Source organism: Lepus europaeus, chromosome 5, assembly GCF_033115175.1.
Source record: "Lepus europaeus isolate LE1 chromosome 5, mLepTim1.pri, whole genome shotgun sequence".
NCBI lineage: Eukaryota > Metazoa > Chordata > Mammalia > Lagomorpha > Leporidae > Lepus > Lepus europaeus.
The window spans coordinates 117,304,567-117,330,226 of NC_084831.1; the positions used below are offsets into that span (position 1 = coordinate 117,304,567).

Here is a 25,660-nt window from a genome sequence, read left to right on the forward strand (position 1 = left end):
TGTCTTGTATTAGTTTTATCCCTTGGATGTGTTCGTGCTGCTCTCATCATCTGGAAGCATTTCTTCCCCATCTCTAGCCCCCTTTTTTTTTTTAAGATTTATTTCTTTATTTGAAAGGCAGAGTTAGGCAGAGACAGGGGTGAGAGGAGAAAGAGAGAGAGAGAAGAGGTGGTGTTGTGGCACAGCAGGTTAGGCCGCGCCTGTGATATGATTGTGGCATTCCATATGATTACCTGTTCAACTCCTGGCTGCTCCACTTCAATCCAGCTCCCTACTAATGCACCTGGGAAAGCAGCAGAAGATGGCCCAAGTGCTTGGCTCCCTACTACCCACATGGGGGACTCCGGAGAGAGTTCCTGGATCCTGGCTTCAGTTTTGCCCAACCACTGCCGCTATAGCTATTCAGGGAGTGAGCCAGTGGATGGAAGATCTCTCTGTCTCTCCCTTTATCTCTAACTCTGCCTTTCAAATAAATAAATACACATTTAAAAAAGGAAAGAGGCACTCTGACATGGGATGCTGGCATTATAAGCAGTAGCTTAATTAGTGGTGCCATGCCCAGCCCCATAATTTTTTAAACCTCTGTTAGAGTTAATGACATCATTTAATGTGTATTACACTTATCTGTGCTTATCCCTGGCCATCTTGTCAAATTTTTGATAGTAAATATGAGTATTTCTTCTTCACTCAATTACAGACTTAATCTCATTTAAAATCCTTTTAGTTCAGCAGCTGCAAAGCTAGTGATCTGGTGCTGTGCTGACATCTGCTGGTCACATATGGCTCATCAGCCCTGCAGACGGTATGTTCCTTTCTCCAGGGCTGGGGCTGTCCATGCAATCCTTCCCTACCAGCTACTGAAAGAAGATGCTTATGCTAACGTTACCCCCACAGCACCACCTTTAAATCTTCAGAACTTTGTTCATTGAACCACATCCCGGAAATATGAAATTTATGTTTTCCCAGTCCCACAAAAATATAAGAACAGGATCTCAAGGAACAATGCAGGAAGGAAAGAAACAATTTGGGAACAGGGGATGTGTAATCCCTCCTCCCTGCCTCAAAGAATCAAGACTTTTTCCTACTAAATTCCACTCCTTTCGACCTTTGTCTTATTTCTAGGGTGTTCTTGGGCCACAGACCTTGGGTGACAGTAGTGATGAACCGGAGGTTGAGCAGAGTAGGTAGGCGGGGCCTAAGGGGTGGGGCCTGGCCAAAGGGCCTCTCGCTTAGAAGCTTCTCCATTCTGTGTGCTCTCCGGGAACATCCAAGGCAAGACTGGCACCCAAAGGACAGCAGGTGAGGGGCCGACAAAGACAGAAGGGTAGGTTTTAAGGGTGATGGTGGCAGAAGACTTCTGGCTCTTTCCACCTTAGCTTTCCATTTTGTGAATCTTTCACTTGTAGAAGTTGTGGGTCCCCAGTACAGCTTGGTTTTCCCTGGGGCTAAGCAGCTTCTACAACAAAGATTTCATCTGGGATGGGGATGGTGGGCAGGGCTAGGAGACATGTGAATGTGGGTCTGTGACAGAGTGCTCAGAGATGCAAGGGACTCTCAGGCAACATGGAGCTAGAAGAGTCAGGAGCAGTGGGAGAGCAAGGCCAAGCCAGAGGATCATAGGGAGGACTCGGATGATAGAAAAAGGGAGACTGAAACAGGAGACAGAGAGAGGACAGTGGACCAAACGCAAGATAGCAACAGGACAGGGGAGAGCTGGGTAACAGGAAGGCCAAGGAGGAAGGAAAGCTCCCATGGAGCAATCTCCTCTTCCGGCTGTGGAGATTGGCCTCAAGAGTCCTAGGTGAGCTGGACAAAGCAAGACTCCAGCTTCCCACTGGAGTCATTCAGGTGGGGGAGAACTCCACCATGTCACCTCTCCCCTGCCTCTTCAGGCTCCTATTTTGGTTTGGGGGAGAGGGCGAGGCTGCTCCTCACTGCGGTCACAGCCACATCCTGCAGGGCAGGGGAGGGGGAAGTAAGAAGCAAAACAACCAGAGGAACCTCAGGCAAAGACCACGGGGCGAGAACCATGGGCATGCGCAGCAGCTATGCTGCCAGGTGGGTCCTGGGTTTAGCCCAGCAGAAGACCTTAGACCACTTGTTTCTCCCACTTCCTCAGTGTGCACCAACATCACTGAGAGCATTCTGGGTAAGGGATTTCTTTAGATGGTTTGATTTGAAGGCCATTGCTATCATTTACTAGTGTCTTTGGCCAAGTTGTTTAATTTTGCTTAGCTTCAGTTTTCTCATTGCAGAATGGGATTATCTACCTTACAGAGGATTGGGAAGACACAGATAATGCAAATAAAGCAATTGGCTCACAGTGGCTCTCAGCAAATGTCAGTGATTAGGAATTTTGGCACCCATGAATATGTGTCTTACTTCTTTAAGGCAGCTGCAGCTGACATAGGTTTTTGGAGTCAGAAAAACAGTTGTGTTTGATCGCAGGTAAATTATTTAACCTAAGGTACAGTTTGCTGAGCTGTAAAACAAGGACAGCAATTTCTATACTATCATAGATGTAGGGTATACATGCTGTGTGCAGAAATGGTAGCTGTGAGGTTATCTGCAGGTAGGCCCTCTCTTCTGCACTGTGGCAGCCTCCTACCCCTCGTGGTGGGCCAGCCTCCTGTGTGCCCATATCCCTCTAGCCACAGCTGTCATTGCTGCTCGCGCTACTGTGGAGAGCAAGATTTCCTACAGCAATAAAGGACCAAGGCAGCAGCAAGACAGAGAGGACTGAGGCCTGCAGGGGAAAGTTGACAAAGACGATAATGAGACAGAAACCAAAGAAGCAACAGAAAGGGGAAAAGCCATTTCTCTGTTTCTAAGGAAGCTTGTGGCCTTTCTTCTAGTGACTGGCCACAAGCCCCACCCCCCAGGAACCATGGAGTCCTTCAGCTCAAAGAGTTTGGCACTGCAAGCAGAGAAGAAGCTACTGAGTAAGATGGTGGGCCGGTCTGCGGCTCATCTCTTCATCGACGAGACAAGCAGCGAGGTGCTGGATGAGCTCTACCGTGTGTCCAAAGAGTACACGCACAGCCGGCCACAGGCCCAGCGAGTTATCAAGGACCTCATCAAGGTGGCTGTCAAGGTGGCTGTGCTGCACCGCAGTGGCTGCTTTGGCCCCAGTGAGCTGGCCCTGGCTACCCGCTTTCGCCAGAAGCTGAGGCAGGGTGCCATGACGGCCCTTAGCTTTGGCGAGGTGGACTTCACCTTTGAGGCCGCTGTGCTGGCCGGCCTGCTGACTGAGTGCCGGGATGTGCTGCTGGAGCTGGTAGAGAACCATCTCACGCCCAAGTCACATGGCCGCATCCGCCACGTGTTCGATCACTTCTCTGACCCAGGCCTCCTCACTGCCCTTTATGGCCCTGACTTCACTCAGCACCTTGGCAAGATCTGCGATGGGCTCAGGAAGCTGCTGGAGGAGGGGAAGCTCTGAGTCCTCACCCTGGTGACTTCCACCTGGGCAAAATGGCTGACTGAGAGAACAGACAAAGGGCTTGCTAACCCTGCTCCTTGGCACTAATGCTTCTCAATCCTCAGGCTTCATTCTTTCCCCAGAGTGTTTTTGACTCAGAGAACATTTCACTCTTAAGCTGTTGGAGAAGGAGCAATGCTGAAGGGTGAGGCCTCTCTCCCTCTCCAGCCCCTGGAGAAGAAACAAAGCTGCCTGAAAAAGGTGAAGTGAAACTTGGGTCTCTATTTCTCCAATAAGGGACATCTGAAACAGGGAAGCCCCCAAGCCTATGACTCAGGGGAAGGGGGTGCAGCCTATGTATCCCCTCTGGGGACACTAAAAACAGAACGGGGAGGGTGATCTTTAGAGACTTCCTCGTCCTCCAACTAGGAAGATTCCAGAAGCTCTGTTCAAAGTGCAAGAAAGCAGGCTAGGGCAGGGGAGACTTTCACAGGGAGGGGAAATAAAACTACTTGAACATGCACAGGGCTCAATGTTTAATATCTCCAGCTTCTTAGACCTTGTGATCACCACAGGAAAGAAGGGATGTAAACACCACTTATCTCACCTCTTACCATTTCCATACAGGAGACTGAGGCATATTTTCCAGCATCACTGGGGTACCCTTGCCTACTTCTTCTGTTTAAGAAACAAACAAACTGTACTGCAGATCAGTGCTACAAATTGCGAATAACTATGCAGGGAGGAGCAAGGGATAGACATGTGGGCTCTACTGGGGAAGGGGCATAACAGAGACTCCCCCAGCTGTCCCCCTCTTCAAACCCCAAGTCATTCCTTCTTCCCTCTCTCAGCCCCAGGACAGGCTGAGGAGAGGAACACATCAGAAAGGTGAACTGGTGGAATGGAGAGTTCAGGCCCCTCCCTACATTCTGCTTTTCCTCAGAGTGAGAGTTGTGGAAAAGTTACAGGGACCTGCTAAGTCAAGACTGAGCTTCAATCCTTTGCCAGTGGGGAAAAGGCCCGGCACAGCCTGCCATTCTCTGCAGCAGCACTAGTTCACTGGCTGCCCCAGTCCCAGTAACATGGTTGACTATGGAGGTGGGGAACCAGCAGTCACTGGCTCACTGTTCACAGACGTCCCCCACCAAGGGGCTACCGAAATCTCACTTGTCAGCTAACAATTGGAAGGAATAAGATAAAACGAATAAATATTACTTGAATATAGCACCAAATAACTTATGTGACATCACTGGAGATGAGGAGGAAGTTGAGGGGGAGCCTCTGCTTCCCTGCTCTAACGCCAGGGATAGGGAAGGCAGCAAGGGTGTAAAAGGAGCCTTTTGAATCCAAGGGACCTAGACTAGGTTCAGCCCAAGAGCCAGGAAGGGGTCTAGTACCCACCCCCTACTCTTGCCAATAAAAATGCCTCAGGTCAACGAACTCTTTTTAGGCCAGGGGGCTGGGGAAGGTGGCTGGAGTTGAGAGGCGAGCTGGGAAGCCATGTTCTTGAGCCTCACCTCAGGCTCCTCTCCCCCTCAAGTTGCTCCTTCAACACACTGCTTCTCTCAACCAGTTCTGGGGACATCAGAGCTTGAAGATTTCATCCTCCTGGTCCCGTAGTGTCTGGGTCCGAGAGGTCCGGGTCAGTGGCACAGGACCTAGGACTGCTCGTTGTTGCATCCGAGGGGAGTTCAGATGGAGACCTGCATCCTCCCCAGGTACCCTGTAGGGGAGAGAATGCCAGGTCAAGGGAAGAACCTGCGAATGGGCCAAGTGAGAGGAACAGGGGAAGCCATCTTCCTTATCTAATAGCTGAGCGGGTTGCTTCTAGGGTGAAGACTCAATACTCTGTGATAAGTCAACCCTAACGCTCCTTCACGAATCACCAGAAAGCGTCACCCGTCTTACTACAAAGAGAACACAGAAGCCACTTTTCTGTTGCCTCTACCCACTCCAGCAGCCACTGGCTCTGCTTCTGGTCTTGGGGTCACCTGGCAGAAAGGTGTCTCCTTGTTTCTGTGGGTGCTGTGCTTACTTACTTGTACCAGTGGCTGGGCAAGACGGAGTCTCTGGGAGAACTCCCAAGGAATGACGTGAGACTCACCTGCTTTCCCTCGTTTTCAGCTTCTGAGCAGCAGCTTTCTTTGACAGACTGATCTGTGAATCCAGCTTCTTAAGGAAGTCAGAGGCAGAGAGGTCATGGGAGGGTGTGGCCAGGTCCTGGCTAGGTGTGGGGAGGACTTCACCATTGGCACGTCCTGCACCTGTCTCTTGTTTCTTCCTCTCAGCTGGGTGTGGCCAGATGTCATCCTTATTTGGGTGTACATCTTCCTCTCCATCCTTCTCTTCCTCAGAATCCAAACCATTGAACAGGTCTCTGGGCTCTGTCAGGATGGGGATGTAGAGGGTTTTCTTCAGGAAGATGGAGTCATTTGTATAAAGGCGGTTTGCACGCTTAATCTGTTCCATCTTTTAAAAAAAGGCACCAAAATTAATGATGGTAATAATGACTGATCTCACGTAGCAGCTCAAGCTTTTTAAAGTGATTGTATAGAATCGTAGCTGGCCTCACAACAACCATGCCCAAGTACAAAGGGCTGAAATCACTTCTATTTTACAGATCAGCAGCTTTTACCTTTTTTGGCTTCAGGGTCTCTTTACCTTTTAAAAATTATAGAAAAAAAAGCTTTTATTTATTTAGAAGCTATTAGTATTTAAATATTATAAAATTTTTAAGTATTTATTTAAAAATAATGAACCCTTTACATTTTTTAAAAGATTTACTTTTTTATTTGAAAGGCAGTTACACACAGAGAGAGAGAGAGAGAGATCTTCCATCTGCTGGTTCACTCCATAAATGGCCACAATGCCTGGAGCCGGGCCAGACTGAAGCTAGGAGCCAGAGTTTCATCAGGTCTCCCATGTGGGTATAGGAACCCAAGCACTTGGGCCATTTTTCACTGCTTCTTAGGCACATTAGCAGGGAGTTGGATCGGAAGCAAAGCAGCCAAGAATCAAAGCAGCACCCATATGGGATGCTGGCATGGCAGGCAGCAGCTTAACCCACTATGCCACAGTGCCAACCTCCCCATTAAATGTTAATATATATATTTTAATGAAAATCACTATATTTTTCCAAAACAAAACAAAAAATGTAGCGAGAGGCGATGTTTTGAATTTTTTTAAAAGATTATTTGTTTGACAGGCAGAGTTATAGAGAGGCAGAGAGAGAGAGAGGTCTTCCACTCACTGGTTCACTCCCCAAATGGCTGCAATGACCAGGGTTCAGCCAATCCAAAGCCAGGAGCCAGGAGCTTCTTCCAGGTCTCCCATGTGGGTGCAGGGGCCCAAGGACTTGGGCCATCCTCTACTGCACTCCTGGGCCACAGCAGAGAGCTGGATTGGAAGTGGAGCAGTTGGGATTTGAACTGGCACCCATATGGGATGCCAGCACTTCAGGTGGCAGTTATACCCAGTAAGCCACAGCGTTGGCCCCAATGTTTTGAATTTTTACAAATAATTTTAATGTCTAAGAAGATAACAGGATTGCTGTGTTTGCCTCTACAATCTATTACAATATTACACATCATGCTGCCCCTGAAAATCATTGTGCACTCAGAATAAGATGAGAATGAAAAAGGTTAATAATGTCTTATTATTACTATGAAAATAGTTTTGATCTTGTGGACCCCTTTTAAGAATCATTGTTGGGGCTGATGTTGTGACAGGTTAAGCTGCTGCCCACAATGCCAGCATCTATGAGTGCTTGCTTGAGTCCCAGCTGCTCCAGTTCTGATCCAGCTCCCTGCTAATGTGCCTGGGAAAGCAGCAGAGGATGGTCCAAGTACTGGGACCCCTGCCACTCACATGGGAGACCCAGATGTAATTCCAGGCTCTTGGCTTTGGCCTGGTCCAGCCCTGGATGTTGAGGTCCTTTGGGAGTGAACCAGCAGATAGAAGAACCTTCTCTCTTTGTCTCTCTCCCTCCACCCCATAACTCTGCCTTTTATATAAATAAAATCAACATTAAAAAAAAAAATCACTGTTAAAGATGAGGAACTGAGGGCCAGAGAGGTTAAACTATTTGCCTAAGATTATCTGGCAAGTTAATGACAGAGTTAGAACCAGAATCCTGGGTCATTTCACTCATAGGAATGCTTTTCACACTGTAATTTCATTCATTCAATACTTATTTTGAAATAATTTATTAATCACTGAGTACAGTGACTGGCATCACCATCTATCTACCTAATTTCTCAAATAGAAATGTCAATGGCATCCTCAACTCATACTTTTTTTCATCACCCATGCCAAAATAGCCAACAAAAGTGCTTTATAAATATCCCTTGAGGCCCGTGTTGTGGCATAGCAGGTTAAACTTTCGTCTGTGATGCCAGCATCCCATTTGAGTACCACTTTCAGACCTGATTATTCTACTTTTTTTTTAAAGATTTATTTTATTTATTTGAAAGACAGAGTTACAGAAAGGTAGAGACACAGAGAGAGAGGTCTTCCCTCCACTTGTTCACTCCTCAAATGTCCACAAAGCTGGAGCTGGGCCGATCCAAAGCTAGGACCCAGGAGCTTCCTCTAGGTCTCCCACATGGGTGCAGGGGCTCAAGGACTTGGGCCATCTTCTACTGCTTTCCTAGGCCATAGCAGAGAGCTGGATCGTTAGTGGAGCAGCTGGGACTTGAACCAGTGCCCATATGGGATGCCGACACTGCATACTGGGGCTTTAACCTGCTGAGCCATAGTGCCAGCCCTCAGTTATTCTACTGATCCAGCTCCTTGCTAATGTACCTGGGAAAGCAGTAGAAGATGGCTCAAGGGCTGGCACTATGGCATAGAGGGTAAAGCTGTGGCCTGTAGTGTTGGTATCCTATGTGTGCACCAGGCCAAGTCCTGGCTGCTCCACTTCTGATCCATTTCTCTGCTAATGGCCTGGGAAAGCAGTAGAAGATGGCCTAAGTCCTTGGGATCCTGCCAGCCACGTCGGAGACCTGGAAGAAGCTCTAAGCTCCTTGCTTAAGCCTGGTCCAGCCTTGGTCACTGTAGCCATCTGAGGAGTAAAACAGCAGATGGAGATCTCCCTCTCTGACTCTCCTCCTCTCTGTAACTCTGCCTTTCAAGTAAATAAATAACTTTTTTTTTAAAAAAAAAAACTCTCACATCTGGTCTCATTTTCATGTCTATTATTAATGCTTTAGAACAGTCCCTTCACATTTGTTTCTTTTTTAGAAGATTTATTTATTTATTTGAAAGCAGAATTATGGGGATGGGGTGGGGGGAGGAAGAGAAATTCTCCATCACTGTTCACTCCCCAAATGGCCTCAATGACTGGGATTGGGACAAACCCAGGCCAGGAGCCAGGAACTTCTTCCAGGTCTCCCACGTGGGTGCAGGGGCCCAAGCACCTGGGCCATTCTCCGTTGCTTTCCCAGGCACATTAGCAGGGAGCTGGATTGAAAGTGGGGCAGCCAGGACTCAAACTGGCGTCGACATGGGACTGCAGGTGGTGGCCACAGTGCCAGCCTCACCTCATATTTCTCATCTGGGTTATTCAACACTTTAGCTGGTCTTTCTCTGTTTCTACTCATCCTCCTCTTACAACTATCTTTCTAGAAAAATGTATCTGATTAATCAATTAGCCTACTTATAACCTTTCTGTAGCTTCTCCTTGCTAAAAGATGAGATCTAAATTAGCATTCAAGAATTTTCTCAATCAATCCCCCACAGGAAATATATAGTCTCATCTCTCTCTCTGCCACTTATATATATTTTGCTATCTTGAAGTTTTTATTTCTATTTTAACATTCCATGCCCTTTCACATTTTTGTGTCTTTATTCATCCTGTTCATTTTGTCTGAAATGCTTCCTTACTCTTCTGTTCTTAGTAAACTTCTACTCATAACTACCACTCCCTTTGTGTTGCTTTCCTCATTACTTCAAATGCACACTATAATAACTGCCATAATACTTACCCTATTATATTGTTATGCACCTCACTGGATATTTACCTTGCCTAAAACCTGTGAATCCTTTAAGTGCAGGGATGGGGGCTGGCGCTGTGGCTCAGCGGGTTAATGCCCTGGCCTGAAGTGCCGGCATCCCATATGGGTGCCGGTTCTAGTTCTGGCTGCTCCTCTTTCAATCCAGCTCTCTGCTATGGCCCGGGAGTGCAGTGGAAGATGGCCCAAGTCTTTGGGCCCCTGCACCCATGTGGGAGACTTGGAAGAAGCTCCTGGCTCTTGGCTTCAGATCGGCAGATTGGCGCAGCTCTGGCCATTGCAGCCAATTGGGGAGTGAACCATCGGATGGAAGACCTCTCTCTCTGTCTCTGCCTCTCTGTAACTGCCTTTTAAATAAATAAATCTTTTAAAAAAAAATCAAAAGAGCAGGGATGATGACTGCCATCTCTGTGTCTACAAGGTGCTCCTTAGCATCCCAGAGAGCTTGGCACATGACAGTCCTCATTAATGCTTTATGAATAATTAAATCAGATACTAAAATACAGAAACCACAGATATATCGGTATTTTAAGATTGAAACCAGTCAGTTTTACTAAAACTTCACCTAATATTGGCACCAGTTTGAACAATCATATTTCTGCTATTTGTTGAAATATCAAAGCTCTTTCTACCCTGGGAAAGATCATTACAATAAACTTGACTAATAAAATCTTACTATAATGTGTTTAAAAATAAAACCAGGGGTGGGGGGCAGCTGGAGTTGTGGTGTAGCTGGTTAAGCTGCTGCCTCGGCACTGGTTGTGTCCCAGCTGCTCCACTTCTGATCAAGATCCTTGCTAATAGCTTGGGAAATCAGCTGAAGATGGCCCAAGTACACGGGAGGCCCAGATGAAACTCCTGGCCCCTGGCTTCAGCCATCTGGGGACTGAAGTGGCAGATGGTTGATCTTCCTTTATATATTTAACTCTTTCAAATCAATCAATAAAGGTTAAAAAATAAATAAAATAGGGGCCACTGCTATGGCATAATGGGTTAAGCCACTGCCTGCAACACTGGCATCCCATATGGGTGACAGTTTTGAGTCCTGGCTGCTCCACTTCTGATGTAGCTCCCTGCTAATGTGCCTGGGAAAGCAGCAGAAGAGGGCCCAAGTCCTTGGACCCCTGCACCACGTGGGAGACCCTGATGAAGCTCCTGGCTCCTTGCTTCAGCCTGGTCTAACCTTGGCTGTTGTGGCCATTTGGGGAATAAACAAATGGATGGAAGATCTCTTCTCTTTGTCTCCTTCTCTCTGTGTAACTCTTATCTTTCAAATAAATAAGTCTTTTAATTTTTAAAAAATGTTTTATATGGAGGTGTGGGGGAAAAATCTTCCATCTACTGGTTCACTCCCTAAATGGCTGCAATGGTCAGGGCTAGGCCAGACTGAAGGCACCTGGTTCTCCCAGGTGGGTGGCAGGGGCTTAAGCACTTGGGCCATCTTCTGCTGCTTTTCTAGACATATTAGCAGAAAGCTGAATAGGAAGTTGAGTAGATGAGACACAAACAGGTGGGCACATGGGATGCTGGCATTACAGGTAGTAGCTTAACCTGCTATGTCACAACCCTAGCCCTGAAACGGACATCTTTTTACTTGATTATTGTTTACAGCCCTTGCCTATATTCCTGCTGACCTGTGTTCCTTTTTCCTTGTGGAACTCTATTTAGTGGAGCATTAGGCCTTTGATTATAATATAAATTAAAAATACATTATCTCGGCCGGCGCCGTGGCTCAACAGGCTAATCCTCCGCCTTGCGGCGCCGGCACACCGGGTTCTAGTCCCGGTCGGGGCACCGATCCTGTCCTGGTTGCCCCTCTTCCAGGCCAGCTCTCTGCTGTGGCCAGGGAGGGCAGTGGAGGATGGCCCAAGTGTTTGGGCTCTGCACCCCAGGGGAGACCAGGAGAAGCACCTGGCTCCTGCCATCGGAACAGCGCGGTGCGCCGGCCGCAGCGCGCTACCGCGGCGGCCATTGGAGGGTGAACCAACGGCAAAAGGAAGACCTTTCTCTCTGTCTCTCTCTCACTATCCACTCTGCCTGTCAAAAAAAAAAAATACATTATCTCAAAAATTAAGAAAGAGAGTGAGAGAGAGATGAAGGAAGGAAGGGAAATATCAATTTATTCTTAGGAATTATATCTATGAACTACATGGAATCTGTTCTCTTTGTATTAATATCACAGTAACATAGGGATTGATAAAAAAATAAATTATCTTAGTTTTTTTTTTTTTTAAGTGAGGGTTTTAGAATGAGACAGCATAGTGTCATTAATAGCTCCACCAGTTATATTAGTTTGTGGTCTACAACAAATTAGCTTACATCCCTAACCCTCAGTTTCTTCATCTTCAAATGAGAATAATTATAGGTACCTCCTTTATAAAATAATATGCAGTCTGGCTCTTATTAAGTATTGCTTAAGGCTCTCAGTTCCTTCCTGAGATGCTTGCCTGGTCTGTCAGGTGTATTCTCTTCATTATTTCTCTTCACTTAACTTTGCTAGCTCGCTTACTGATACTCTGTCTCACATCCGAATTCTTTCTTGTGTGAAGATAAGAACCCCTGAGCAGCTGATCCCCAGTAGCACATTTGGTGACACAGACAAGAATGAGAGATGTGATGAGCAACTGATTTTCTATTCTGTGGGACTCTCCACTAGGGTGTACAGCTTGATCCCAAGACATTAAAGAAAATGCTAATTTCTCTGGACATAATATAAATTAGGTGACCAAGGAGTCTGGTCAGCCAACAGGACTTTAGATTATAATACCATTTTACAACTAGATCTATTCTGCTGTGAGCACAGGGAATGGACAGACATCTCTTATACACAGGCCTTTATGGCACTAAGAAAAAATTGTGAGGGGCCGGTGTTGTGGCATAGTGGGTAAAGCCCGTGCCTGTAATGTCAGCATCCCATATGGGCCCTGATTTGCATCCCAGCTGTTCTACTTCCAATCCAGTTCCCTATTAATGCCCTGGGAAAAGCAGCAGAAAATGGCCCAAGCGCTTGGACCTCTGTCACCCACGTGGGAGACCTGGAAGAAGCTCCTGGCTCTTGACTCCACTTGGCCCACCCCCGGCTGTTGCAGCCATCTGAGGAGTGAACTAGTGGATGCAAGATCTTTCTTTTTCTCTCTGTTTCTCCCACTTACTCTGTAACTCTGACATCCAAATACATAAATAAATCTTTAAAAAGATGACGAAAAAGAAGAAAAAGCACTGCTTAAATGATAGGTAGGTAATACCTTGAATAATTATCATTAATACAGTTTCCTTATTTTACAAATGGTGTGGGGAAACTGAAGTCTCACAAATGGGAAGTGACTCAGTTAGTAAGCAGAGAATGGAACCAGAGCCTAAATAGAGTTCTTCTTCACCAGACTGGAGCTTTCCTATACTCAGAGTTTTCAGCACTCAATGGATGGGGGCTGTATCAATAGGGGCTGGCATCCTGGTGCGGCAGGTTAAACCATCACTTGCAATCCATATACTCCCATATAGGAGTATGTTGCTTCTGGTCCAGCTTCCTGCTAATGCACCTGGGAAAGCAGTGGATGATGGCCCAAATACCTGTGTCCCTGCCACCCATGTGGGAGACCTGGATGGAGTTCCTGGCTCTTGGCTTTGGCCCGGCTGTTACTGGCATCTGGAGAGAGAAGCAGTAGCTGGAAGATCTCTCTCTGTCTCTCCCCATCACTGCCTTCTGAATATACAAATAACATTAAAATTTTTTTAAAAAAGAAAGCCTCAATAAATTATTATTGATTCACTGGTAGCCTACTTCCTTTCTTTACATACTGATGAGCCCCTGGTGAAACCCAGAAGGTGACCTGTACTTTCAAACCCACTTTATTTGCTTAGGCCATTCCCTCTCCTTGAAATGGTTTTTTTTTTTTTTAAGATTATTTATTTATTTATTTGAAAGGTAGAGTTACAGAGAAAGAGAGGGAGAGACAGAGAGAAAAGTCTTCCATCCACTGGTTCACTCCCCAATAGCTGCCATCCCTGGAGCTGGGCCAATCCAAACCTTCTTCCAGGTCTCCTGCCTGGGTGCAGGGGCCCAAGCACTTGGGTCATCTTCTACTGCTTTCCCAGGCCATAAGCAGAGAACTGAATTAGAAGAGGAGCAGCCGGGACACGAACTGGTGCCCATATGGGATGCTGGTGCTGCAGGTGGAAGCTTAGCCTACTGTGCCACAGCATTGGCCCCTGTTCTCTCTCTTATACCCCCAATTTCCATGTGTTAAAATGCTATCCACGCTTCTATTAATTAAAAAACATACATTTTAGGGCTGGCACAGTGCAACAGGTTAAACTGCTGCCACTTTTGACGCCAGCGTTCCCTATCAGAGTGCCATTTTTAGTCCTGGCTCCTCCATTTCTGATCCAGTTTCATGTTATTGCACCTGAGAGGGCAACAGATAATGGCCCAAGTGCCTGGACCCCTGCCACCCATGTGGAAGACCTGGGTGGGGTTCCAGGTTCCTGGCTTCATCATGGCCCAGCCCTGAATGTTGTGGGAGTAAACCAGTGAACAGAAGATTCTCTCTCTCTCTCTCTCTCTCTCTCTCATTCAAATAAATTAACCTTAGAAAAAAGATGTTATGTGCTGGGGACTATGCCATATTTTAGAGATAAAAAGTTGACAAGACATACTTCCTACTCTGAAGGAATACATACAAAGACTGTTGGAAAGACATGTAAACAACGGTAGGTTTATAGAAGAGAGCACAGAGGAAGAAGTTCTAAGTATTTTTAAGGTCTTAGAGATGGCTGCCTTAAACGGCCATTCCTGCCCTCTTTGAAGTGAAACTAAATTTTTTCTGATTTTCCATTCTTTGTTAATACTGCTACAAACTCACCACATTGAAACCTATAATCATTTTTTTGTGTCCCTACACATTTCCCAAGGTTCTACAAATTACATGAACACAACAACCATACGATTTATGTTTCTACTTCCCAAAAGGGTTAGCACAGTGCTTTACACGTAGGAAGTATAGGGGCTGGCATAGTGTGCAGCAGCTTAAGCTGCTGACTGTGATGCTGCCATCCCATGTTGGAGTTCCAGTTCAAGTCCCAACTACTCTGCTGCTGATCCTGCTTCCTGCTAATAAGCCAGGGAAGGCAGCAAATGGTGCAAGTACTTGGGCCCCTGCCACTCACATAAGAAACCAGGATGGCATTCCTGACTCCTGGCTTCAGCTTGGCCCAGCCCTGGCTGTTGTGGCCATTTGGGCCCTGAACTAGAAAATGGAAGACATCTCTTTCTCTAATGCTCTTTCAAATAAATTTTTAAAATCATATATATCTAGGCCGGCACCGCGGCTCAACAGGCTAATCCTCTGCCTTGCGGTACTGGCACACCAGGTTCTAGTCCCGGTCGGGGCTCCGGATTCTGTCCCGGTTGCCCCTCTTCCAGGCCAGCTCTCTGCTGTGGCCCAGGAGTGCAGTGGAGGATGGTCCAAGTGCTTGGGCCCTGCACCCCATGGGAGACCAGGATAAGCACCTGGCTCCTACCATTGGATCAGCGCGGTGCGCCGGCCGCAGCGCGCCAGCCGCGGCGGCCATTGGAGGGTGAACCAATGGCAAAAAGAAAGACCTTTCTCTCTGTCTCTCTCTCTCACTGTCCACTCTGCCTGTCAAAAAAATTTTAAAAGAAATCATATATATCTATATATACATACATACATATACATATATATATCAAGTATACAAATGTTGGCTAACACTCTTTCTCCCTCATATAAACAAAAATAAATAAAAATTAAGGAAAAAAAAATAGAGTTCCCTGGCCACTGCTGGCATTTGGGAGGACTAAACCAGTGACTAGGAGCTCGCTCTCTCTCTCTCTCTCTCTGCCTCTCAAATAAAGAAAAGCAAATTGTTAAAAAATATTTTAAGCCAGCTAAACCCAGCATTTGTTTGTGTGAGATGGAACAAGATTTGAGGGGGGGGGGGGAAACTCATCAACTTTAATGCAACATATTTTTATATCTATCAAATCTCCTCTATGTATAACCTGAACTCCTTGGTGTGGGGAGCATCTGCTTTTCACTTTGGTACATAAAAGTATTAGGCAACAAGCACAAGAAAAGACAGGCACATTATGAACTTAAAACTAAAATCCAGCACTGTAGGCTGCCACTGTGGCACAGCGGTTAGGCCACTGCTTATGGTTCCAGCATCCCATATAGATGCTGGTTCGAGACCTGGCTGCTCCACTTCTAATCCAGATCCCTTTTAATGCACCTGGGAAAGCACTGTAAGATGGCCCAAGTCCTTGGGCCCCTGCCACTCACATGGGAGATCCCCAGCCCAGTCCCAATGTGGCTTATTTGGAGAGTGAACCAGTGGATGGAAGATCTGTCTCTCCTTCTAAATATCTGTAACTCTTAAAAAAAAATCTTAAAAAAAAAAAAAAGCTTTATTTGCTGTGAGTGCTTTCTCATTCTCAATTAGAATTTTAGAATTTTTCTATGTGGTGAATACTACCGGCTTTAGAAACAGATCTGTTTGAAATCCAACTCTGACAGTTACTTGACCTTGGTCAAATTGGTTAACCAATCTAAGCCTCAATTATTTCTAGCTGTGTAAAGGGAGAAGAGCTATCTATTTGACAGGGATGTGAGGCTCCAATAGGCTACCAGATGCAAAGTCCTTAGCATAGTGTTGGCTCCTCTCTGTTGGGATAGTGGGGCAGGATCTGTACCAATCACAGTGCAACACTGACACGGGAAAACAAGATACAGCAGAACAGACCACAACACAATCAGGAAAACTGCAGGGGCGTCTGCCTACAAGGACTATATTTTCCTGAGGAATAAAGCTCTTCTATTGGGCTGTCGGCACCCCAATCCTGGAAGACTCACCGTCACCCCGTATTTGAGAGCTAGTCCAGCCAGGGTATCTCCGGGCTCCAACTGATGCTCCAGGCGTCTTTCCCTCACTGGGGAGCAGGCCGATTGCACCAGGCTTCCGTAAGAACGAGCCCGGCTCCCTTGAAGCAGTCCTGACCCCCCGACAGGGGGCTGTCTAGAGGGAGAAGCCATCTCCTCGCCCTGCTAACAGCTGGGGTTGCAACCTAGTGGGAACAGCACCCAAATCTGGAAATGGATATTCTGGGGATCCCTTTCCCCTCCTCTCTCCTCTCCTAAGACTCCCCGCCTCCCTGGGCACTGTGCCCGCCCCCCTCAACACTCACGCAGCTTCTGCTCCCTCCAAGCCCCTTCCCACCAATCTGTCTCCTGAGTATTCGGTCCCTCGCCGAGTCTCGCCTTAGCACCCTCCGACATTCGACCTCCAACAACTCTTCGCTACACCGACCTCTGACCTTTGAATTCTGGACACCCTCCTCAACACTCTTTCCTCAGTTTGCACCCAAGTCCAGTAGCCCGGCCTCGAGGCGCCCCCACATCACAGCTCTGTCCGGCCCCAAGGCTCATCTGCTGGAGTCTGGGGAAAAAAAAAAAATCAGGCCCACTCCAGAGCCGCGGACGGACGAAGCGCGAGGAGACTGCGAGTTTGTAGCACACTTTCCACTCAAGAGAACGCTCAGTTCGCGTCAGACGGGTCACACCCTCAAATTCGGGGTCCGTATCAGGGTTCTTTTTCCTTCAGACTCTTCGAATCCGCCAAGATGTAAGGGCCCCGGATCCAGCGGAGTGGCAAGTTCTTTGAAAGAAGACTTCATTTCCCAAAAGGCTTCGCATCCGCGGGGTCGCAGGGCACCATAGGAAATGCAGTTCTCTTCAGGGCACGAGAGGCGGGATTTCCGGGCGCGCCGGGCGTGCGTGAGGGGCGTCACCGGAAGTACGGCGGCCGCCCGGAAAGAGAGCGGAAGGGGGCAAGACGATGCGCCACTTTTCCTACGGTGGCCTGAAGGAGCGGCGAAGTGATTACGAGGGAATTTATCATTTCTGGGAGCTGCACTCGCGATGTCTTTCAAGAGAGAAGGGGACGATTGGAGTCAGCTCAATGTGCTCAAAGTAAGGGCAAGCAGAGTGGTTCCGGGGTAACCTCAGCCGCCTCCGAAGGCTTGCGGGAGCTTTGTTTCGTTGCTCTGGCAACAGCTGGGGGTGGGGCGGTGATGTCGCGGAGAACCAGCCCAGCGAGCTGGGGTAGCGGCCCCTTCTTCGTCTCATGATCGCTGTCTGTGGTCCTTATCCCCCATGACTGCCCATTCCTTTCCTTTCCCTCCCATCCCGCTGACCCTGTTCCGACGCTGCCCTCTGCCCACTGCAGAAACGGAGAGTGGGAGACCTGTTGGCCAGTTACATCCCGGAGGATGAGGCGCTGATGTTACGCGATGGACGGTGAGGGCGAGGAGCGGATCCAGCCCGAGGGCTCTGTGGTTAGAGGCAGCAAGCTCTGGAGGTGATCAGCAGTATCTAGGAGCCTTTGGAGAGAAGTGAGGATTGGAAGTGGTGGAGGTTGGAACACCTTGGAGTTGGACTTTGGGAAGTTCTGCTGGGACATGCTGGGTCCTGCGGCAGGAAATCCCCGCCCTCCTGCCCATGAACCCGCCATCCTCTTCTCTCCCCAGCTTTGCATGTGCCATCTGCCCTCACCGACCTGTGCTGGACACCCTGGCCATGCTGACTGCCCACCGTGCAGGCAAGAAACATCTGTCCAGTAAGTGTGGAGTAGGACGGTGTAGAGAAATAAGCCAGATCTCTGCAGAGCACTCTGAGTGTTAGGCTTGTAATTCTCTCTCCCTCTCCCCTCAGGCCTGCAGCTTTTTTATGGAAAGAAACAGCCAGGAAAGGACGTGGAGCAAAATCCAAGACAGCAGAATGAATCGAGGGAAGAGACCACAGTTGAAGTAATCGGGGAGGGCAAGGGTGTGTTCCAGGTGGGGCCGTGCTGCGTTCACCGGGCTTGAAAGACCTGGTTTCCCTCCAGCTCTGAAGGCTCTGTCTCTGTCTCCTGTCTCCATCCAGGCTCCTCTGCTAACCCAGACTCGCCTTATCACCCAGAGTGCTCTGCACAGAGCTCCCCACTATAACAGTTGCTGCCGCCGCAAGTACAGGTGTGTGGGGCGAGAAAGGCAGGAGAGGATGGAAGGAGATGATGGCTCTAAAACGGAAGAATACCAGTGTTCTGGGGATGTTGATTGCTGTTTCAGGAAAAAGAGAATTTTTGATTCTTAAGAAACGTTTGGAAATGGTACTTTATAATCTGACTTAAAGAATAGTCATATATTTGGGCCGGCGCCGCAGCTCTCTAAGCTAATCCTCCGCCTTGCGGCGCCGGCACACCGGGTTCTAGTCCCGGTCGGGGCACTGGATTCTGTCCCGGTTGCCCCTCTTCCAGGCCAGCTCTCTGCTGTGGCCAGGGAGTGCAGTGGAGGATGGCCCAGGTCCTTGGGCCCTGCACTCCATGGGAGACCAGGATAAGCACCTGGCTCCTGCCATCGGATCAGCGTGGTGCGCCAGCTGCAGCGCGCCGGCCGCGGTGGCCATTGGAGGGTGAACCAACGGCAAAGGAAGACCTTTCTCTCTGTCTCTCTCTCTCTCTCACTGTCCACTCTGCCTGTCAAAAAAAAAAAAAAGAAAGAAAGAAAGAAAAAGAAAGAAGAATAGTCATATATTTGAAGGGCTCTACAAAGTCTTCATATAATAACAATCTTTAAACATTTTAAGCTAGCCTTTCCCAAATTTATGATTCCAAAATTTTTTCTATGCAAAACACGTCAATATCTTCAGGAACACAGTTTAGGAGACACTTCTTTAAAGGGTTGGGAGTCCCAGAAAGTGGGCCCTTTTATTGGTTTTACAGTTTTTTTATTCTCCTCTACCAAGACCAGAAGTTCCTGGTTCCTCTGTCTCTCGTTCTCCTTTGCCATCAGCTGCAGAGCTGGAACTCCAAAGTGGGAAACTCAGTAGGGAACCTGAGAGTGTGGCTGACCCACAGGCCAAGGAGTCAGCACCTGTCTCAGCCCCTGCACCCATGAGCCCCTCGAGAAGACGGGCCCTGGATCACTACCTCACTCTTCGAAGGTAAGTACACCAAACCACTTTCCTTGGATTTTCTCTTTTCTCTCTGATCCTTTTTCAGACCTGTTTGGCTATTTTTTATTACCATTTAAATTTTTTTTTAATTTATTCATTGGGGCAGGCATTGTGTCACAGTGGGTAAAGCTACCTCCTGTAACACTGACATCCCGTATGGGCAACCCGTTTGAGTCCCATCTACTCCACTTCTGATCCAGCTCCATGCTAGTGGCCTTGGAAAAAGCAGTGGAAGATGGCCCAAGTGTTGTAGCCATCTGGATAGTAAACCAAAAGATGGAAGATCTATCTCTCCTCTTTTTTTTTTTTTTTAAGATTTATTTATTGATTTGAAAGGCAGAGAACAGAGAAGGAGAGGGACTGGCAGAGAGGGAAGTTTTCCATCTTCTGGCTCACTCCCCAAATGGCCACAAGGACTAGGGCTGGGCCATGCTGAAGCCAGGAGCCAGGAGCTTCATCCAGGTCCAGTACTTGGGCAGGGGCCCAGGGCCCAAGTACTTGGGCCATCTTCCACAGTTTTCTCAGGCACATTAGCAGGGAGCTGGATCAGAAGTGGAGCAGCCAGGACTCGACCCAGTGTCTATATGGAATGCTGGCATCCCAGGTGGCGGTTTAACCTGCTACACCATAATGCCGTCCCCAAGTCTTTCAAATAAATAAAACTTAAAAAAAAAAAAAAGAGAGAGAGAGAGATTTATGTATTTACTTGAAGAGGAGGGTGACAGAGAGAGAAAGAAATAGATTTCCTATCCACTGGTTCACTTCCTAAATGGCTGCAATGGCTAGAGCTGGTCCAAGTCAAAAGCCAGGGGCCTGGGACTCCATCTGGGTCTCCCACATTGGGTGCAGGGGCCCAAGTACTTGGGCCATCTTCTGCCGCTTTCCCAGGCACATTAACTAGGAGCTGGATAGCTGGATCAGAAACAGAGCAGCTAGGACTAGCAATAGTGCTCTGATATGGGATGCTGCTATCACAGGCAGCATCTTAGCTCCCCACCCCACAACCCTAACCCCTCACTGCTGACTTTTTATTTTACTTTTGGTTAAAGATTTATTTTATTTATTTGAAAGAGTTACAGAGAGAGGTAGAGACGGAGAGAGAGGTCTTCCATCTGCTGGTCCACTCCCCAAATGGCCACAATGTCTGGAGCTGCACCAATCTAAAGCCAAGAGCCAGGAGCTTCTTCTGGGTCTCTCTTTTTTTTTTTTTTTTTTTTTGACAGGCAGAGTGGACAGTGAGAGAGAGACAGAGAGAAAGGTCTTCCTTTTGCCGTTGGTTCACCCTCCAATGGCCGCCGCGGTAGGCGCGCTGCGGCCGGCGCACCACGCCAATCCGATGGCAGGAGCCAGGTGCTTATCCTAGTCTCCCATGGGGTGCAGGGCCCAAGGACCTGGGCCATCCTCCACTGCACTCCCTGGCCACAGCAGAGAGCTGGCCTGGAAGAGGGGCAACCGGGACAGGATCGGTGCCCCGACCGGGACTAGAACCTGGTGTGCCGGCGCCGCAAGGCGGAGGATTAGCCTAGTGAGCCACGGCGCCGGCCCGCTTCTTCTGGGTCTCATGTGGGTTCAGGGGCCCAAGCACTTGGGCCATCTTCCACTGCTTTCCCAGACGCATTAGCAGAGAGCTGGATCGGAAGAGGAGCAGCTGGGACTCAAACCGGCACCCATATGGGATGCTGGCACTGCAGGCCTGGGCTTTAACCCACTGTGCCATGCCACTGGCCCCCTGACTTTTTAATAAACCTTTTTCCTGACCAGTTGTTTTTCTCTGATGTTTCTAGCTCTGGATGGATCCCGGATGGAAGAGGTCGATGGGTAAAAGATGAAAATGTTGAGTTTGACTCTGATGAAGAAGAACCACCTGATCTGCCCCTGGACTGATCCTCTCTTTCCCCATTCATTTCATAAATAAACTAGTGGGCACTGGGAGCCTAACATTCCTCGAATCTGGTTCCTTGTCCCATCTCAAGATTTCAGATCTGTTCATTCTCAGCCTGGCTGCCCTTTCCTGTAACGTACACAGCTCCCCAAACTTCCAGCCCCTCCCCCAGCTTCCACCAAAGTCCTGCCAGGCGTCAGCTGCACGCAGCCCGGTGCCCTATTAATAAGTCTGTCGGAAAGAGGTCTTTGCCCTTCATGTTGCCTGCCTCCTTCCCCACCTCCACTCAGAGTTTTCCTCTTCCAATCACATGATAACTGTGAGTAGGCCCCGGGGGGCCTGGCCACATTTGAAAACCAGGCTGAGGCTAAGCACCCTGTGAAGGTAGGAGAGATTAAAGGTATTGGCAGGGTTATGGGGAACACCAAGGGAGGGCGCTCCCCCACCTCCTCCTAGTAACCTGAACCTCCCTGCCTGCTGATCCCCAGAGTATAAATAATCCCTTGATGAACTGGCAGTAACCATTGGGGGTTAGCGCCAACATTCCCACCCCAAAGCCCAAGAAAAGAGACAGGCAGAAAGGACAGAGGGCCTTTATTTACAGGAAAGCGGGATAGATGAGGATTTACATGTCCATGGCTTCCAACTCTAGTTGGTAAAGGGAAAGGCTGTGTTATCTCTTCTTCTGTTGGCGACCTGTAGAAGCAGAGTAAGCACAAATCTTTCTCCTATTTCCTGCTTCTGGCAAAGGCACTTGTGCCCTTTCCAGTTCCTTAGCCAGACTCATAAAGTGGTAGCGTGTTAGGCCACCTGACAGGCCCATCCCACATTAACAAAACAAGCCACAGCACAAATAAAAACATCATGCTTCCAAACAAGTATTGTTACGTCTAACTTCCTTTCCTCCTCTCTGCTGGTATATATTTGGGGCAGGGAGACTTTTCTGTGTTCTCATCACTTCTGGGATTGGAGCTTCTCGCATGAAAATCTCACATGGAAATCACTTCCTTGCTGTCTCCCCAACACGCCACGTGTGCCGTTACTCACGTAGTTCATTGTTCCGAGTCATGGCCTGGGCTGCCCGAGCGCGTGGTCCCTGCTGTGTAAAGTGGTAGCCGAAGCGGACAATAGAGGGACACTGCTCTAGCACAGTAGCCATCTCCATCTCCACTGCATCACCAGGCCACTGGCGCTGGAGGGGGAGAGGCAAAAGCTATCAGCCACTTGCGCCGGCTGTTTACCATCCTAGACCAAAGACCCCTTCAGGAGGTCACAAAGGCTAGTTTGTCCAGAGTGGGTGCCGAGAGAAGATGAAGAGGAGAATCCAAACAAGGTTCATCGAGATAGCAACCCTGGCTGGCTCAGGGGAGGAGGCTCAAAAAGTTACTAGCTGAATGTGAAGGCCCAAGAAAGGGGGCGCTGACCTGGTTGTCCACACGGAGCTCAGTGAGTGTGTCATTCTCCCGAACTGCTTTCAGCACAGCCATGAGCCCTGTGCTGCTGATGAAGTTGGATTCGATGTTCAGGCTCTGCACGCTACGATTCTCACGCAACATGTCGGCCACCGCCTGGGTAGTAGGGACTTGGGTTAGGATTAGGGGACAGTTTCACAGATGACTGAGGAGAGAAAGAACGGGAGCAAGAGGGATCATGGCTCTTTGAGAAGAGTCCTTGAGGAGCTGCAGGTAGGGCGGGGGGAGACAAGAAACCAGTAGGCAAAAACAGGGAGGTCCAGTGTGCAGGGGAGTTTGTTGATATCAGAGAGTGTTGAGGCCCTTTGGGGAAGATTCCCGGGATTTCAGGGTTGGGAGCATTAGGACTGAGGACAGGAGTCTCCATGAGGGTGTCCCTAAGAAAGCATGGTGGGAACAGCATCACGTCACACAACCCTTTATGCCAGCCCTACCAGGGGAACACGTCAATGTATAGCCAAGGGCTGGGGATGCCAACTAGCCTTACATTGGCGATGGGGTCACCACTCCTTGTGGCCACCAGACTGAAACTCCGGACGTAGGTGTTTGTCTTCATCGCCTCACACAGCTCACTCAGCATGGGTATTGGGATGTCCTGTCAGGGCAGAACAGGAGATGGTGGGTGATGGGACTCACATGTCAGCAGGGTTATCCCAGTGTGATTGATGGGAGGATGGAAGCGAGTACCTGTATATTATTGAGGTTCACTTCCTCCAGCTCCTTGTCATTGCTTCGAACCCTCTCTAGTATCTCCTCGATGTTTGTGGGATTTGGAGGCTCATCAGGCACTGGCTTATACTTGTCAGGCTGTACCACACCTGGTGGGTGAGGGCAGGAAGGGAACCCCAACATGTCCCTCACAATCTCCGCACTGGTTCTCATGTACTGTGCACTACGTCCTTTCCCGGGTTCACCTGTTGCACCCTTTGCTACCTTTTCTCAGATTCCAGGACTTGCTGCCCAGAGCCCCAGGAGCCACGCTCCCCAATCACTCACTGCTAATGCCTTCGGTGTTGCAGATTTCTCCGCTGCAGATGGCATCGTAGTACTGCTTGTTGCTCATCAGTGTGTACATGCCCAGGATGGCTGGAGAGGGAGAGCAGAGGAGGCACCGAGAATGAGAAGGGGCCTCCTCCTCCCTCTTTGTAAGTCTGCTGCGTCTTCAAAGCCTGATCACTTCCACTCTCCCAAAGAGGTTTCTTCCCTCTGCATCCCCTGCACACTCCTGATTTCAGACAGACAGGCTCCACTATTGCTTTTACAATCCCCCCAAAAATTGCTCTTGAGATGCTAACTTATTGAACTAAGAGATGAACATGCATATAAACAAAGAAGAAAAAATGAAAAACCACTGTCTGAGCCTTCTTCAGATGTCCACGTCCTGGGTCAGGACCTTCCCCAGTAGTCCAAATTCAAGGCCAGGATCCTCCCGTCTCTGGGCCTCTAACCCTCCTCAGTGTCCCACAGCTGCCTACCTGCAATGTCACACATTTCAGCATCCGTGGCATGAGCCAGGGCCTCCTCCAGCTCAGGCTCCAGGGTGATCTGCTCCTGTACCGGGATCTCCCTCTTGGGCTCAATATAGGGTTTTCCTGATGGAGAGATGAAGGATGGTTCAGGCAGAGGTCATTTCTCCCAAGACCCCAGCCTCCCGCTCCCTTTCCTTCTCCAGCAGGTAGAATGCTGGGTTACTGGGGCACACTGGAAAGCTCAAGTCCGGGACAAGCTCAGGACTCAATGGTCCTCTGATCTCTCCTAACAACTGAGGAGGGCAAGCTGGCAGACAGGTGTCAGGGCACCTGGGTCCCTGGGCAGGTAGGAACTGGAAGGCGAGAGGGAAGCTGGAGAGGGGACATACGAGGGACAGTTATTTGGACTCTGGGAGGCATGGATGCCAGGGTCCGCATACCCTTCTTCTCGCCCGTGTAGGGCACCAAGTCTTCACGTTCTTTGACTTCCAGTGCCTGTTGCTCCAGGTACTGCAAAAGGGCATCTCGGTCCAGTGGCCCTGTCGGGCTCTTCTTTGTCTGGTCACGTTGTCTTAGTCCGGCTGGCAGGAGCATGTTCTTAGGGATGAGTTTTGGGGAGCAAGTCAGAACTCCCCTCTGACCTGAAGTACCTTTAAAGCCCCCTAAACATCTCCAGAACACATTTTTTCCTGGCCCTCTTAGGATTCAAGGCCCTACAGGTAGCCCTGATCTCAGCCACCCAGAGCCCAGCACCCTTCCCAAATGCCTGGGAACTGCCCCTGGTTCCTTGTGCTGGAGCCCCTACCTCAGGGTCCATCTCCTGTAGCTCGCAGTCCAGCTGCTCTAGCTCCTCGGGGCTCAAGGTCCTTAGGATCTCATCTTCATCTATATCTCTGTATTTCTCCAGTTCCTTCAGATACGATGACATGGTGGCCCCCACCCCCTCCCCACTGTGTGGCACTCAGAGCCTGAGGGACATGGGAAAAGTGGTTGGACAGTGGAAAGATACACAAGGACACAGTAGTGACACAAAAGAGACCAGCCACAGGGGAGAACACAGAACTGGGTATTTCAGATGTTAAAATCTACCTGGGGATGAGAAGATGGGGAAGATTAGGTTGTTTAGAGTTAGAACTGGAGTCTCCTTCTTCCTGATTGCCCAGCTTGCAGTCACTCGGATGAAGACTCCAGACATCCACGCTAGGTTTGTCTTCCCACTGCGTAAGAGAGAAACCTTGGCAGTACCCCTCCCCTATAACCTCACCCGTCGGTTCCTCTCGCCCTAGCACAGCTGCTCCAAGTTCTGCCAGAGTACAGCTGGCTCCATGCCCAGTTCCTATCAAAAGGGGGAGGGAGGCAGCAGACAGCTCCAGGGCAATCTGTCTTGTCTTC

General features: G+C 48.9%; 3 protein-coding genes across 7 annotated transcripts; 2 read left to right on the forward strand and 1 right to left on the reverse strand.

The window, feature by feature from the left end:
* The first annotated feature begins 1,230 nt into the window (after positions 1-1,230).
* Positions 1,231-3,483, forward strand: TNFAIP8L2 (TNF alpha induced protein 8 like 2). Its single transcript, XM_062192229.1, has 2 exons — positions 1,231-1,299; positions 2,856-3,483. The coding sequence occupies exon 2, from the start codon at positions 2,888-2,890 to the stop codon at positions 3,440-3,442; it is 555 nt and encodes a 184-aa protein (XP_062048213.1). The 5' UTR covers positions 1,231-1,299; positions 2,856-2,887; the 3' UTR covers positions 3,443-3,483.
* A 454-nt stretch (positions 3,484-3,937) lies between these two features.
* On the reverse strand, positions 3,938-25,438 carry LOC133760174 (tropomodulin-4). Of its 5 annotated transcripts, XM_062192222.1 has the most exons (12): positions 25,358-25,438; positions 25,074-25,236; positions 24,709-24,865; positions 24,275-24,391; positions 23,796-23,885; positions 23,487-23,617; positions 23,287-23,394; positions 22,752-22,895; positions 22,375-22,519; positions 16,305-16,381; positions 5,526-5,805; positions 5,057-5,144 (listed from the first exon to the last, which is right to left on the reverse strand). In XM_062192222.1, exons 2-11 carry the CDS (start codon positions 25,194-25,196, stop codon positions 5,542-5,544), a joined length of 1,356 nt encoding a protein of 451 aa, XP_062048206.1. In that variant the 5' UTR covers positions 25,197-25,236; positions 25,358-25,438; the 3' UTR covers positions 5,057-5,144; positions 5,526-5,541. The 5 variants fall into 5 exon arrangements, with proteins under 5 accessions (XP_062048211.1, XP_062048209.1, XP_062048208.1 ...); XM_062192223.1 differs by lacking the exons at positions 5,057-5,144; positions 5,526-5,805; positions 16,305-16,381 and adding an exon at positions 21,935-22,023; XM_062192227.1 differs by lacking the exons at positions 22,375-22,519; positions 22,752-22,895; positions 23,287-23,394; ... (4 more) ...; positions 25,074-25,236; positions 25,358-25,438 and adding an exon at positions 16,669-17,189 and having other exon boundaries at positions 3,938-5,144; positions 5,526-5,890; positions 16,305-16,516.
* SCNM1 (sodium channel modifier 1) lies at positions 17,232-21,388 on the forward strand. Its single transcript, XM_062192228.1, has 7 exons — positions 17,232-17,420; positions 17,677-17,747; positions 17,978-18,066; positions 18,162-18,256; positions 18,375-18,463; positions 19,236-19,433; positions 21,230-21,388. The coding sequence occupies exons 1-7, from the start codon at positions 17,370-17,372 to the stop codon at positions 21,327-21,329; spliced, it is 693 nt and encodes a 230-aa protein (XP_062048212.1). The 5' UTR covers positions 17,232-17,369; the 3' UTR covers positions 21,330-21,388.
* Positions 25,439-25,660: the final 222 nt, after the last annotated feature.

Excerpts from the sequence above, each read along its gene's own strand:
- TNFAIP8L2 (XM_062192229.1), top strand. The coding sequence starts at position 2,888 with ATGGAGTCCTTCAGCTCAAAGAGTTTGGCACTGCAAGCAGAGAAGAAG.
- SCNM1 (XM_062192228.1), top strand. The coding sequence starts at position 17,370 with ATGTCTTTCAAGAGAGAAGGGGACGATTGGAGTCAGCTCAATGTGCTC. Across the intron at positions 17,421-17,676 it reads GTCAGCTCAATGTGCTCAAA|AAACGGAGAGTGGGAGACCT; the intron begins GTAAGGGCAAGC and ends TGCCCACTGCAG. Across the intron at positions 18,067-18,161 it reads AGGCAAGAAACATCTGTCCA|GCCTGCAGCTTTTTTATGGA; the intron begins GTAAGTGTGGAG and ends CTCTCCCCTCAG.
- LOC133760174 (XM_062192222.1), bottom strand. The coding sequence starts at position 25,196 with ATGTCATCGTATCTGAAGGAACTGGAGAAATACAGAGATATAGATGAA. Across the intron at positions 23,886-24,274 it reads TGAAATGTGTGACATTGCAG|CCATCCTGGGCATGTACACA; the intron begins GTAGGCAGCTGT and ends CTCCCTCTCCAG. Across the intron at positions 22,896-23,286 it reads GTGGTGACCCCATCGCCAAT|GCGGTGGCCGACATGTTGCG; the intron begins GTAAGGCTAGTT and ends CCTACTACCCAG.